General features: G+C 43.8%; 1 protein-coding gene across 1 annotated transcript in view; it reads right to left on the minus strand.

Moving 5' to 3' along the window:
• Positions 1-16,377, minus strand: part of efnb3b (ephrin-B3b) — a 73,842-nt gene that overhangs the window by 26,366 nt on the left and 31,099 nt on the right. Inside the window, exon 2 of the mRNA XM_010738763.3 lies at positions 9,225-9,514. Within this exon, the coding sequence (XP_010737065.1) occupies positions 9,225-9,514 (290 nt within the window). The remainder of the gene's footprint in view (positions 1-9,224; positions 9,515-16,377) is intronic.

Genomic DNA, 16,377 nt, shown 5'->3' on the forward strand with positions numbered 1-16,377 from the left:
GTTAGATGAGAAGATTTCATGTCGGTGCATTAAATACAGATCTGGAGTCAGGCTGTGGTTAGATGGAGCTTGCCTGGCTTTATCCAAAGTTCAAACATGCACCTACCGACATCTCTAACCTCCACCACCACGTCCAAAACCAAAATCAAAGCTTCTGTTCACTAACTGTACCTGTGAGATAACTGCTGGTTGGAGGAGTCAAAAAATAACATTAAATAACATAAAATTGTTGTTTTTACATTTCTATTCTTGGATGGGTTAAACAAACTAGTAATTTGTGTAAATAAACAAACTTGAGAGACATCGATGGATATATATTTTTTCAGTTTAGACACAGTCAGACTCCTTCAAGTCCTCAAGGCTTATCTTCTCGACTCACATTTCATACAAATACATTGTGTAAACAGCTTGTTTTTATGTTAAGCTACACTTACCATGCCCTTATTGCAGCCGTTTTTCACTCCACACTCATTTCCAATCAGTGTGTGTAAGCAAACACACACACACACACACATCATGTGTGCTTGTCTGTGTGTGGGGCCGCGCATCTGTCTGTGTGAATGCGTTCATTATGTTGATCAGGGGTCATGTTTGCGTGAACCTGGACACTAAATCAAAGCTATATTAGTAGGCTAATGCGTTCTCCTGATGGCAGAGGTCAGCCGAGAGGTGCGCTTGTTTTAAACTCCCCCATGTCTGATTGCCGGGAAACACATCCCTCTGCAAGAGGTTCCATCGGCAGAAGGCAGCAGCACAATGATGCCTTTGTCTGTCAAGCTGCGATGGGCAACGAGAAAAGTTTGCGTATATGTGCGTGTGTGTGTGTGTGTGTGTATGTGTGTGTGTGTGTGTGACGGACCGACAGTGTAGGAAGGTTAAATGAATCATACAATGTTAACCAGGAGCAATCCAATTAGGGAGGGATTCTTCTTGTCTGACCTTTAACAGGAGAGACGTATTCACACTCACTCACGCAATCAACCCCCACCCCATCAACACAACCACACACACACACACAAACTCTCGCAAACTACACGGTCAGCCTTCCACAAAAACAGACACACAAACATGGCATAGCACACACCCACAATGCACCCTTCGCTCACGCTCACACACACACATAAACACTCGACCAACATCACAATCACACACAGCCAATCTCACAGACAGTAGTGCGGCTCTGATTGCTGACCTAAATCGGCCAGGCGATCTGTCACTTTCTCTTACTCACACTCAGCACACATCTTTTTTTCATCCTTTTTTCCCCTCCTCTTTCTCTTCTGCCTCTCTCCACTTTTTTTTTTTTCTTGCCCAAATATCCCTCGCTCTCTCCGAGTGTCACTTTACATCAGCTCATTCCCGCTCCCGCTCATCTACTCTGCCTTATTATCTTTACGGAGATGCCTTGGCCTCATTTGTATCCCACAATATAGGTGTCAACGTACATGTTGCATATTTACAGTGATTTTTGCAGTGATCTGTCCTCATGCATCTAATGAAGATAATACAGTGAAGCTCGGGGGAATCTCAGACTTAATCATTTAAACTTGAGTTGACTACCATCCTTTTAAATAGAGTTGTCTTTTCTATTGCCTATTTTCTCCCGTCCATTGTGAGATGCAGATAAACTTTATCTCTGGAGGGAATATTAGTTGGATCCATTGCACCAACCCCCCGCTGGCCTATTCTATTCCATTTTCCACTTTTGCACTTTATTTGAAGCTATTTTCACACATGAGAGTTTAACTGAGGCTGTTCGCCCCAAGAATTCGATGTGTTTAGTGGAGTGTGAAAAATGTGTTGCAGGGCTAGAAAAGCAGTCTCAGGTCCACCTCAAAATAGTTGTCAGAGGCTGACTTGGAGCGAACTCGAGGCATGTCCCCCGAGGGCCAAAACAGATGTGAAAGCCTTAGCACACTTGAAGCTGAAAAGAAAAAAAAAAAAAAAAGCGTAACGCAACTTCATTTGTGTAAAATTCATGGTGGTCTTGGATGAGGAGGAGCACATCTGTGCATTTGTAATTTGTAATGAAGAGATTAACAGGTTAGAACATAGTCGGTAGAACACAAGACCATCACTCGAGTGAGTCACGATGTTTGAGTTCTTCAAGCTTCATCAGACAAGTATAATGTTACAGGCCAAAATGTCATCACTAAATAAAGTTAGTACAAGTGGCTGACTTTGTGTGGAATTTCTGATTTGTTCTCAATGATGAGATTGTGAAATGATTACACCCTTGACATGAAGCCACTCTCATACAGAGATGCCACAAATACTTGCACAACCTTGGCAAATTTTATATTCTCAATATTCTGCCTGTGTGAAGCCTCTCGACATCTCGACACCACTGCGACAACAGCTGCTTATTTTGTAACAGCGGTGCTTAGAAAAGACGACGGTTTAAAAAAGAAAAAGAAAAAAAAGAAAGAGAAAGAATCTTTCTACCACATCTGAGCATGGTGAATTTGTTTTGGTGTCACTTGTGAGTAATTTTTGAGTGTTTCATAGAAGACCCAGAAGAGAGAGCCTTTCAGAAGTGACCACAGGTTCAAGAGCAATGACTCGATGTCGTTTTGGAGCGAGCGTGCAAAAAAATGAGCCACTTGTTAAGGATTTAAACACAGAGATTCTGATACTCTGCAGGTTTACATGAGATGCACGATCACTTCCACAACAGGTAGCTTATCTCAGCAAGGGAAGATAGGATATGCACTGCTATACAAGGAATTTCCAGTGGAATTATTCCATATAAAACAACCTTTAAGCCCTTTCACTGTGGTCATCATGCATCTGTCTCCTTCAACCTCTCTCCTTTCCTCCTTCCTGCAGCTCTTCCTCTTCTCTCCCCCGTGTCTTCCTTGCTTTAGAGCCTGGCAGGAGGCTCAAATCAGAGGGCTTAAACTTGATCAAATATTCAGCAGATATAGATTTCTCAGAGTCCCTGGATTCCCCACCTCTTCCACCCAGCTGCTTCCCATCCCCTCCTTGCCTCCCTCCACCCAGCCTTTCCTTGAATCCCTCGCTTTTGCCCTCCTCGCTGCAGTCACAAACAACAGTTGTGTGCTTCGCACAAACATTATACACACTCACAACAGTCACGCACGTATGCACATGGGGAATCATAAACTAACGCAGAGTGGCGGAGAGGTGCAGCTCATTTAGGCTGCAGTGCAGTGTTTCTCTCCTCCATTGTCTCTTCTCTCTCCTCTGTTTCACTCTCCTTCTTTTTGCTGTCGCTCTCCATCTTTCTCCCTCTTAATCTGTCTCCCACTCCTTTTCTCCCTCGCTTCCCGCATTTTATCCTCCCGCCCTCTCCTCCATCTGGATTCTGTGTCATTTATTTCAGCTTAACCCTGATAAATAAACCAGTGAGTACTTCTGCATTATTGAACACTTCGACATCGCTGTCTGCATGCGCTGAGCCGGCCCCGTGCTGTCCAACAATTAGACCACACACACACACACACACACACACACACACACACACACACACACACGGCCCCACCCTGTCCCAAGTTACGCAGAGACACCGACCAAAACTTGCTGTTAAAGACTGAAAGGGTTACACACACACATTCATATAAATATGCGCACAGGAAAAGAAAGACACACGAGGGAAAAAGACAGATGGAAGGACAAGAAAGATAAACATAGAGACAGAAAAGAGAGAAAATAAAGTTTTGCAGAAAACAGTCTAAGACACCATAGTATGCTAATGACTACCAGCCAAACACACACCATTAACTTTGCCCAAAACTCATAAAGTTACCCAAAGACACACACATGCAAACATGCACAAACACACAGATTTATTTTTCTAGGTGTTCATGCTCCAGTCAGCTCTTCTATTATTCATATTAGTCGGGTGGGGGTTGTTTATCTCTGCCATTGTGCGACGGCAAGCACCAGGCTCTCTGCAAAGCCCCTGGGGCCCTGCTCCCTAAACACACCACTGGGAGTCATTCACGTACACACGCAAACACAGAGAAGTACCTTCACGTCCGTTCCACATATCTATACATGCACATGGTGGCCGCATAGTCACACACACACACACACGCAGGATTTCATACCTGTATCTGTGCACACACATACACACACACTGCCATCTGTCTCAGTACGCAACAACAACAACAACAACACTGCAGTCCCACGGTGACTGACCCGTTCACCACAACAGATCTGACCAATCTTTGTGTGTGTGTGTGTGTGTGTGTGTGTGTGTGTGAGCTATTTTCAGACAGATATTCTGTGTGCGTTTGCAACCGCAAGCCTGCTTGTATGCGGTGTGTGTGTGTGAGTGCATATATTTATGAGAAAGCCCTTGTGTACCGTGATGTGAGCATGCATATGTTAGTGTGAGCACCAAGGAAAATTACTGACGGGTGTGTGTATGTGTGTGTGTGTGTGAGTAAGAGAAAGAGAGGAGATCACTCACATATGAGGTCATATGTGCGTCGACTGTGAGCCTGCAATCATTCACTGCAAGTTGGTGTGTGTTCAAATATGTATGTATATGTATGTATGTGTGCATACATTCATGTGTGTGTGTCACATTCCCCTGAGAGCAACAGCGCCGATTGAAAGTGACCGCGTTGTTTTAGTGTCACCCTGCAGATGAGATGACATGTCTGCGTGTCAACCGTCACTCACATCTCATTCACATCAGCTGCATGCAGAAAGACACACCCGTCTCTGTCTGTTGTCGTCTCCTTCCATCTTTCTGTTCCCACTTTTTTCTCTCCCTTTCCTCCCCCGTTTTCCTTTCCTTTCATCTACCGTACGTGCACTGTTTAACTCCTTCTCACTCTTTTCCCACATCCTCCCTCCCCTCTTGCATCTCCCTTTTGGGACTCTCTGGATCTTTCCAGCCTTCACTTCCATCAGCCAACCTCCAGCGAAAAACACATCGACTTGACTGCTAGCCAGGCCTATTACTTATAACATTATGTTTTTAGACCATTTTAGTAGAAGCTGGGTGGTGTTTGCCACTTTGGGCCATTAACCTAACATGATTTATATTAGAAAATTGTAGGAAAGTATGTTCAGGCACAATTTAATAATATTTAGAACCATTTTATTTTGAAATTTAGCCACTTAGCATATTTTCTGATGACTTTTTTTCCTCTCGTTTTTCTTCCCTTATCCTGGTCTGCAGATTTATTGTAATATCACAAAACACTGTGTGTTAGAAACATGAAGAAATAACACAGACTGGCCCGTGTGACCGGAAATTAATCTCCCAAAAGCTACATGTCTGAGGATATGTTCACCAAAATTACAAAACCTTTGGATAATCCACAATACACGCTGTATTAGGGACTATTTTTTCACAGTGAGGCCCTGTGGATTATCAGAGTGACAAGGACATTGTTTCCAGAGATGCTGCTGTTGCTCATTTATAATGATGAATCCTGGACCGGCTTTGAACAACAACTGTCCTTTAAGTTGCAAAACAGATCAGCAGCCTGGAGATGGTTTCACCGAGCAGCTCTTATTAAGAAAGACACGTCATCAAGACCACATGCTGATTGTAAATGTGGATGACCGTGTGTGTGTCTTTGCGTGCACGGAAAGTGTGTGTGTGTTACAGCAGGCCCTGGCGCCTGGGTTCAAAGAATTCATTAAAAGCTTGATCTGTGGTTTGGGTTGATGTACAGAGCATGTCTGTCTGTGTGTGTGTGTATGTGTGATGGGATTGGAATGGTGAAAGAAAAGAGGAGAGAGGAACTTAAGGGTGGAGAGACACAGACAAAAACAGATGGAGAGAGAGCGAGAGTGAGTGAGAAATGGGTTTACATAAACCCTGACCCCGTGTTATGAATGAAAACATCAATCAATGAGTAGAACTAATCAATTTCCCCACTCTTTCTCTCCTCTCCACAGGAAGCAGAAGTTAAGAATTACATTTAATGGGATTCATGTAATCTGATTACAACACAGTGGCATCTGTGCCACATTAACAAAACAAAACAAAAAAAAGAAACTGAAAAAACTTTTTTCAGATTGCTCACAAGATTCTCTCAAGTCGCAAACATTGTTTTCTCTAGATATGATCTATGACACCACTTGTTGATGAAAACATATCATGATGTGGAAATGAAATCCTAAAGAGTATCATTATCTTTGCACCACAGTGGCAAACTGCAAAGGAAACGGATTACCCAGTGGACCTTAAGCAAGTTACTGGTAATCTGTAATAGGTTTAACTTTGAAATTAACCTCCACTGGCTTATTTCCTCCTGCTGTTCCACACACACACACACACACACACACACACACACACACACACATGCACTTGCACACTTTCTATGTGTGCCAGCATGGCCTGCAGTGTGCAAATTAAATCATGCTATGCTATAGGTTAATTAAAACAAGATTTCCCTGAGGCTTGCACATACATTGGTGCCCTTATGCACATGCACAAACATGCATTCACTGTAACTAAATTCAGGGACTATCTAGTCCTCGGTGAATTCACTATGCATGAAATCCCCCCCCTATAGAGCCAGTTAACGCATGCAAGCCACTGCACATATGTGGCCCTATATGTGAGCAGCTGGATTAACAGTTATTAATTATCTCACAGCCTCATTAAGTACACGGAAGCTCAGAGAGACTAAACACAAGTCTTCATTAAGAGCACACAATCAAACGCACACACTGCGCGCTATAAACAAGCTATCTGGTGACGTTATCAATAAGTTATCAGTACCAAATGCTCTCCGAGATCAGCCACTCCCTTGTCTCTTCACCTCTCCAACACTCACTCTTCAAATGTGTGAATACAAGTGTGTGTGTGTGTGACCTTGTGTAGCAACCATCATTGATTGGGCTGGAGCTGTCAATCGATCAGTCTGGTCTGTGTGTGGAGATAAAGGTGTTTCTATCTCTGGACACTCCTGTTGCCAGGTGGGAGTACAGACGGTGGGCAAAACCCGAAACTGTGCACCACATTTGGCTCGCTGCTTACAGATTGTTTTTTAGCCCTTCAAATGGTTTTATGAGTGCTTTGCTGCAGTGTAACAAAACTTCAAGTTTAAAACACTAATTATTTATTGACGGAAGTTCTGCAGCGTGCGCCGGCTTCGTGCACGACAACCATCATATAAGATTTGGACGCGGGTCACTTTGAATATCTCGCTGAATGCAAAAAGATGGAAACAAACTGGGGCAGCTGAAGATGTTGTGGTGATGCTGAATGTCCGGTATGTTGCTGATTACCTGCTTGGCTTAAAAGCCCTAATTTTGTTATGACAATATGAACACAATGTCTGGATGCTTCAAACCTGTTGTGTTATAGTGTGTTTCTAAATTATGGACGCCCTGTAGCAGATTCCTTGACTTGATTCTTGTCCATGCTGACATGGTGTTTTTGTTTGGGTTGTCTAAATTCTGAATATGGACAAAATTAAAAATCTGGCACTCTTAAATATTTACAACTTAGTCCATCTGCAGGCCATACGTTTCCTTAAATGTTGTCAACTGACTGCATAGTGATAAAGCGTATACGCCAATGTAATGTGCTTAGAATAGATGCATGCATGGCTGATACAATCTTTACTCTAGTACACCATAGGCACGAGGATAATAACATAACACTGATGTAAAGATATAACACACAAATCAAGAGATTTAGCTGCGAGTGTGTCGTTTTCATGAAGTGTTTTTTGCAGCCACAGTTGAAGTAGCTGTTCACGTTCTGCTCTTTAATGCCTGTCACTCCCTGAATCAGGTACGAGCAGGTATCAGATTACATTAATATTCCTCCCCTCTGCCAAAATTCCTCTATCCCTAGGTAAACCTCACCACCACTTCATGCTATCTCGCACCGCTCATATCTAATCCGAGAGAAATGCTTGCATGCTGATACTGACGTAGGGTGCAGGAGAAATATGCCCAGTGCCTCACCTCTTTTCACAAACATGCCAGGTAGGAGGACTGATAGTGAAAACTGAGGGCTCTTGAAACTGGTGAACAAACACAGCGCACAGAAAGACACGGGGGACTTCACAGACTCGGAGAGATCTTGTATTCTCTTTGTTTCTTTCTGTCTCTCCATCTCTGTCCCAGCTTCCTCCTCCTCCTCCTCCTCTTGGCTCTACTTGTTCCATCTTTTTTAGGGTTTTTTCATTTTGTATTTTTCTATAGCCGCAGATGAAAAGAAGTGAAAAGAGCATTTGCACACCTGACTGAATAGAGCTCGCAGGTGCGTGGGAGGGGAGCTATGGGAATCGAACAGGGTCTCTCACTCTCTCTTTGTCTACCCTGCTCGCTCGCTCACTCCTGAGGTGTTTTTACAGTGCTCATGTTTGTATTGGAAACTCATGTGTGTGTGTGTAACAATGTGTGCATACATGCATGCGAGTGTGTGTTGCGTGCTTTACTCCAATTGTGAGTGCTGAATGCTCTTGGCTCTCGGTCTGTATTTAAAAAACAACCCACAGGTTTCGGTTGACGCGACCTTTACTTGGAGATTGTTCCGTCCGATACTAACGCTTGGCCTGGCTTCGACTTGATGACCTCATCAGGTCTTCACACAAGTCCAAACAAACGTTCTGAATAAACCAAAACAAACTGTGCTTCACCATTTGTGGTCACCGCAAGGCTGGCACTAACAATAAACAGGCCCCAGGCCAGCACAGCAGCCGAGCGGGACAAAGACGCAACAGTGACAGACACACACACACACACACACACACACAGCCTTGTGTCAAATGTAAGCGTATCTCACTAAACACAAAATCCCACACAAGTGGCAAAGAAGGACAAATCCAGGGACACGCTGCAAAAGATTTAAACAACGGGAAGTCATTTTGACTTTTCATCACCTGAAGTGTGTTTAAGCTCACAGAAGTGAAACAAGTGAAATGAATTAAAGTAAGTCAAATAACCTAAAGACACAGCAGGGTTTGATTACTAGCTACTCTGGTCATTTTCTTTTTTTTTGCAGTGTACATCCTGTACTGTATCCACCCGCGGACCGGATCACACACAATTCTCAAACCTAATTACTCTAAACACACCCGCCCAATCATCACCATCATCACTGGAATAAACAAACACACTCAGGCACAATCAGAAATCAGCCATGCAATCATAACAACCCCCACCCCCACTACCCCACACACACACACTGCAATAAAGCTCAACACACACACACACACACACACACACACACACTCAATCCTCTAATCTCCTGTCGTCCCGTTTCCTCGACTCACCGATGATGTAGTAGTCGTGCATGCTCTTGAACTCGTGCCCCCAGAGGTTGGGCGAGAACTCCTGGAACTTGATAGTGAAGCGACGTTCGCGGGTGGGCTCGTCGCACGTCAGCACGATGTTGGGGGCGCCGGTCACCTCGCAGCGGTCCGCCTGTTCCCGCGACGACACTAGGTAGAGCTTGTAGAACTCGTACTCCGGTGTGGACCTGGCGGTGTCCAGAGGAGGGCAGATGAGGTCCAGCCGGTCCCCGATCTGAGGGTACAGGACGTAGCCCTTATCGTCCCTGAACCTGGAGGGAGCAGGGAAAAAAAATAGAAAGAAAGAAAGAAAGAAAGAAAGAAAGAAAGAAAGAAAGAAAGGAATCAGGAGGGGAAAGAAAAGAAATGCAATTCATTAATTAAAGTCTTTTGCTTCCTTCAACTGCAATATGAACCAGTTCACAGCCACCTGTTCTTGCTGCTGAATGAGCAATAGATGGGTGCTTTAACTCTCTTATTTCACCCATTTCTTTCTTAGTTTGCTTCCTTTCACTGGAAACAGGTGCCTTCATAGAAGAATTGCTGTGCACTCGACTGCACAAATATTTTTTCACCAGCTCACACAATCCCCTGATGACTGCATAAGGTGATGGAAGAAAAACATAGGGAAATATAGCCACTAGCTGATGATCTGTACAGAGCGAAAAAAAAAACCCCACTAATCTAAGGCCAAAAATCATTCAGTTATTAGAAAAGCATAACTACCCCACAGAAATGACCTTCGGTTCAGAGATTTACACTAAACACATACTTAAGAAGTCATGTATGCAAAACAAACTTGAGGCGCTCACAAGTGTGGGAGCAGGAGCAATATTGCCTTTAAAATAAAGCCTGGAGTTTGCTTGAGGCTACACGGAAACCGAAAACAAAGAATATTGAAAAGTAAACTAAAAGACTTGCAAAGTATTCACATGTGAATGGGCATGGCAAATGAAAGAGGAGTACTGTAAACAAAACAGCTAAAAAAAAAAAAAAACTTTTACTTTTTTTTTCCTTTGCAATGCAAATTTTCTGGCAGAACTCATTTTCTTCCCCAGTCCCCCCCCCATCCCTCATATTTGGAAGTGAGAACTGAAGCATGTCCGCAGAAGAAAGAAACAGGCGGACAACTATCGCGGCACATCAGCAGAACTGAGCTACCATGCCAAATCTCAGGTATGTACAGTTAATTAGTTTGCTAATTAGCTGTTTTGATGTCGGCCTGTCATCCACTTGTGATATGAATGATGTGCAGTCTGTTTGTTTATAGTCTACCTCGTGATTTGACACTTGTTATCTATGGAAAACCTGGAGCCTGAAGTAATTTGAATGCAACAGTTTGACTATATTTAACAAAATATGCCAGCATGGTTTATTATCACCATTATTTAAAAAATGACTATCAGTGAGCAGCATTGATTTAACACGCTCTTAATGTTGTTAAATGGATTTCCTGAGCAGGTTTTGAGGAAATATTTCACATGAAAATTGATGCTCCCAGCAAACACTCAAATCGCTCAAAACCCAGTTAGAAGCAGACATGAAAAGTGTTTCTCGCAGTATAGAGGGTTCTGGTGTGTTCACTGTGGCTGCACAGCTTTCAGAGGTCTTTCCAGAGCAGAGAACATGAAACACAGCACCCTCAGGGGCGTAAACTCAACAAATGACTCAGACTGTGTCATTCTCCCTCACAGCACAGGGCCATCTCTTGCTGATAAGGCCAAATACTATGAATTATCAACTTAGCTCCCGAGGCCTGTGATGACTTTAACACTCCGTGCAAGCATGCTTGGCTAACAGTGGAAACAGAAAGCAGTCTGTGCACACCCATAGAGACTTTCTCACAGGTTGAAAGAAATGTAACTGCTGACAGAAAGAAGGAAAAGTGTTTTATAGCGGTAAGAAATAAAAAAAAGTGAAAAAGGAGATTAGCTGTGTTTTCTCTTCCGTTCCAGCATTCTCGCAGAATTTTAAGTGACATTTTGATGTGGAAGTGGAAGGAAGCAAATGCCTGCACTGTTAAGAAGCTCATTTTCTGTTACCTCTGACTCAGACTGTCTTTCTGTTTCCAACTAATCCACACGAACACTTGGGAGTCACTCAAACCTGCTTAATTATTCTCTCTGTTCTGCTGTCAGACAATTTGACCATTAAAAAACAATACAGCGTCACAAAAGCACGAACAGATGCATAACTGTACTGTTAACAGACACAATAAATCTGAATGATGTCACATTAGCAACAAATTACACTTTCATTTGTCCAATAAACAAATGTCATTTTCTTCCAGGCCCCCGTGCTAATTAATTATTTACAATATTAAATAACTGAAGCTGCCAAATTGATTTCTGTTGCAATAACTTCATCTGGAAAACATTCTCTTTCTTTTTTCATACATGTCTCTCATTGCTTGACTTTCAGTCTCTAGTTCGGGCCTGCATTTCCCATAATGCAACTTTATAGTGTTTTTGTTAGACCTTCACTGCCTGCTAAATGCCCCCAATCTGTGAATTACCACTCTCCCAGTTTTAACACAGGCTTTCCATTAAAATACTCGCACTACAGGCACAAGACGAGATAATGACTTGATGACATCATGATGACAACATCAGTTTCTCAGACTTCAGAAATGTCCCTCCACAGCCACAGGCTGTCTGCGTAGTACTAACCGAGAGAAGTAAACTGATCCTCGTGTTAAAATTGGCGCAATGCCCCTTTAAAAGTTACTAAAGTGCCAAAACTTTTAAGCAGAAAACACACAAAGCTCTGCCACAATATGAGAGAAAAGACACGCTTTATTTAGCCTTGCTATCAGATCATCTTTGTTTTCATACCCGAACACACCCAAACACCACACACACACACACACACACACACTTAGCATGGGTGATGAAAACAGGCTTAGGCCTACATGCATTTAAGGCTTGGTAGTTGAATATTAGTCAGTTTGACCGTGCTTGTTTCCTAAAAACCACAATATGTATAAATAAAGAACTAATTTAAATCTTCAATAGGAAGAGATGGAGAGATTTTGTGACCCATCCTTCCCTTCCATACACGCTACATCTACCTCTTAGTGCTGGGAGCCAACAGCCTTACACCTGCTGTAAATTGAGATGTAAGCTTTATCTGTTGCCGCGTTTGGCTGCCGGCGTACACCAGAGGGGAACTTGAGAAAGCAGACTGAATGGCGGAAGAGCTTTAGGGCCCAAAGGCCTGCTGGGAAGCCACTGTTCCACTTCTCATTACCCAGGTCACTCGGGGTTATCAGGCAATACTTAGACTGGAGAGGTAGGCACTCAGCTTCACTCAACACGTACACACACACACGCACATATTTCACCTTCCTGTTGGGCCTCAGACGGGCGAGCACACGCACTCACACCATTTTTAGAGTATGAACTGTAAACATGGTGGTGGTTCCTGAGGCTTCACAGCAAAGTCTAAACATCTAAAAACAAATCTATTCCACACACACACACACACACACACACATAGAAATGCCCTCCTGCTAAACACAAAAGGTTTGCCCAAACACATCCACCCACGTCCAAACACACAGGTTTAGTTTTCCCTAAACACGAACGCTGAAAGACACACACACACACACACACACACACACACACACACACACTCTCTCTCTTCTAAAAACAAGCACCTTTTGCTTCCTGCATGACGCATTCTGTGAGTGGTATCTGATGGTACCCTGAGTCACAGTCGAGCTGCATTGCAGAATGGCAGAGCAAACACACACACACACACACAGGATGGTATGAGAGTTAGGGTAAAATGCCACTGGCAGGTGCAGGGCTCGAAAAAGAAAGGAAGAAAGAGGGAGAAATCAGTGAAGTGAGAGAGTGAGAGTGAGAGTGAGAGAGAGAGAGAGAGAGAGAGAGAGAGTGGGGAGTGGAAAAATATTGAACATGTCAAGCAAGGTATGTAGCAACAACAAAGAAATGAAATGTGGTGAACAAGCAGAAAGGAAACACGGAGACAAAGGGGGAAACACTCCACAGGAGGGAAAGACCTTAAAATATAACAGGACGGGGGGAAGAGACAAAAAAAAGAAGACTTGAAAAGAAAGAAGGGATGAAGGAAAGATAGAAACAGGCAGTGAACTCCGGCACATTTCTGCCACAGAACTCAATTTTCTGATAGGCTCCATGGTCAGGGTGTCAGATTTGCAGAGTTAACCCTGGTTAACCTAGTGTGTGTGGGTGAATGACAGTGTGTGTGAGTGCACTGTAAACAAGGCGGGATAGGAAGACCTTATCTAAATCTAATCAAGTGGTAGAGCAAGAAAAATAGCGCATATTTATCTAAGAATTCACACGTTGGTTCTCCTCTGTCAGCGCCAACAAACCCCGGACTAAATTCACACGCCGAGTATTCAGCCACTCGTGTGCAGTTTTTCCTCTGTAACGAGATGTATTAAAACCGCCCTAAAAGTCGGCTCTAAAAGTGTAGGACAGTTTGCGAGCCTTGTGAATCTCTCAGTCAGCGACGCTGGGATGCTGCGAAGCGCACTTCCAGTGGAGGAGTGCAGGAGAGAGCAGGGGAAAGTGAAGTGAGGTGAACTTATAAACAGCTTTATGGAGTTCATCTGTGACCACATCTAAATAAATCATCCCATTCAGACACAGCCCAGAGCGACATTACATTTTCCCTTTACTCTTTTCTTCCTAGCCACGGTTTGCTCTGAGAGACGCTCTCTCTGTCTCTGAGTGTCTCTTTCTTTTCCTCCCTTCTCTCTTTCTCCCTCATCTCTTTTGCCTGTCCACTCTCTCATTCCCTTTTTCTCAGCCGTTAACAATAGAGCCATTCATGTGGCCACACTTTGAAACATGGCGTGGGGGGTTGGAGTGGGCCAGAGGTGACACTGGAGGAGGGGGGTGGTAGAGGGTCGAAAGAGGAGGAGGAAGAAGAGGGGTGGAGGGAGTTGGAGGAGGGGAGAGCTTCCCTCTCTTTTCTTCTACGCAGCTCTTTTATGAGTGCAGAAACATCATTTTCTCAACCCAAGCATCGCCCCGCCACGACCCCCGAGCTGAGCTGAGAAGACTCAAGTGTCAGTCTCCCTGACCTCCCCCATGACCTCCTACACCTCCTGCTTCACAGCCTCCACTCCTCCCCCACCACTCTCTCCCACTCTTTATGTGCAGTTGTTAACACATTAACTTTTTTAACTTTAATCATTAAGAAATGGTTTGTAATATTTGGATAATTCCAATCAATTGGAAGATTTTGAGCTCACGTAGTTTTGCAAGAGATTTAAAAGCCAGCAATAGCCTCCTGGATTCTGTGTGCGCTTTTCTGTGAGCTTTATGCATGTGTGTTTCTGTCTTTTCTCTTGTCCATCCTCATGTTGTCTGCTGTAGTACCTGCTTTGGGCGGCGTATCGGACAGCTCCAACATTTCCCAGATTCCACAGCGGCAACCCGAGCCGTGTCCGGACCAAAGCCGGGCGCACAGGTGCAGCCGACGAGGGGAGAGACAAGGGATGTTGTGTGTGTGTGTGTTGGTGCACGAGTGTATGTCTATGCGAACATGAGAATATGAAGTAGAGGCAGGTTTGAGGGAGGGCAGACAAGTATGAGCGCTGAGTCCGTGAGAGAGAGAGAAAGAAAGAAAAAAACAGACAAAAGGTGTTGAGATGGAGAGACTGGGGCGCGAGACAAAAGAGAGAGGTGGGATTCAAAATGATAAAGCATCAAAACAAACACATAAGGACAAAGAGAGAGCAAGAAGTTGGACAGATTGCAACAGAACACAATGTGGAAAAATGAACTCAAGTGCAAAAAACAGACAGAAGGAGGATGAAGCAAAGGGAGAGGGAAGGACACCGAGGTTGGCCGAGAGCACAAAATAAACGAAAATGAAATCAGCGCGGCGGATTTACTCGAAACTCCACATCAACTTTGACCTCCTCCATCCTCTGGCGGGGTGGTTGTCCTTGAGCTAACCACAACCTGGTGTGAGTGGGAAGCCAAGGAGAGACAGCAAAGGACCGATCTATTAGGGAATAATAAACGATGGCGGTATTCGTTTCTGTGGTGGAGAAGATTTATGGCGGGCCCTGCGCATAAAGCTGTCTGCGCTAATCTCATGGTATACACAACGTAATCACACACACAGGGGCCCGTGAGTGCTCACATACAACCCACCCCCCCTCCTCTCCCTTTTAATGTACACATGCTGTCAGACGCACGGCAGGGGAGTACGCACACTAAAGAGTAGCAAACCGATCGGCTACGGGAGGAATACACACTCTATGGGACAAGCGTGCACGCACACACACCCGCTGAGCTGCAACACCTGCAGGCCATCTAGTAGCTGTCTAAAGTAAATCCGCTGGGTCTCATTTGCAGGAGAGGTGCTTTCCAAAGAATGCCACAATGAGCAAAAACACACACACACACATACACACACACACACACACACACACACCGGAAAGTGTCCATTTTGATGCTGTCATTTAAGCCCACATGGAATCTTTAAACTTCCCTTTTGAAGTGAAAAATTCAGCCATAATTAACTTTATTCTATCGCACGTTCATTTGCTTTAATGAATTTCCTTTTCACTCTAGTGTTAAAGTCTTGAAAGAATAAAAAAATAATTCCTCAAGCATGTAGAAAATGATTCAAGAGATTTGGAAATGTAAAATTATCTCACTCTACTGACAGACTGTTTTACCTACTTCAAGAAAAATATTATTTTAAGCCTCAGTGCTGGATTAAATCACTTGCTACGATGGAGATTTTTCGCAGAGCACCCACACAGAGAGGGACTGCAGTGGCTATCATTTTCCACTGTTCTGCTGTAGCGATCAGTACCCCTCTATGCTGCACAGCCCAGAACCACCAGCTATATATATATAATGTAAAACATATGCTCGGGAGTATATAAAACATGAATTCAACTAATGCACAATCTGTCTCTGACACAGTATTTGTAGGAGCAGCGGCTCCATCAAATTGACCTGTTGTGCTCGGCACGTCTCACCTACTTCTTCTGCCTCCATCTGATACTTTTACAATGAAAAATTCAGGAGCTTTTAAATTTTACCCATGTTGCGTTCTTTTATCTTGACCTCATCTTTGATCAGTTCTGTAATGGAAAAGAGCCTTTTCAGTGCTT

Source organism: Larimichthys crocea, chromosome XIV (genome assembly GCF_000972845.2).
Source record: "Larimichthys crocea isolate SSNF chromosome XIV, L_crocea_2.0, whole genome shotgun sequence".
Taxonomy (NCBI): domain Eukaryota; kingdom Metazoa; phylum Chordata; class Actinopteri; family Sciaenidae; genus Larimichthys; species Larimichthys crocea.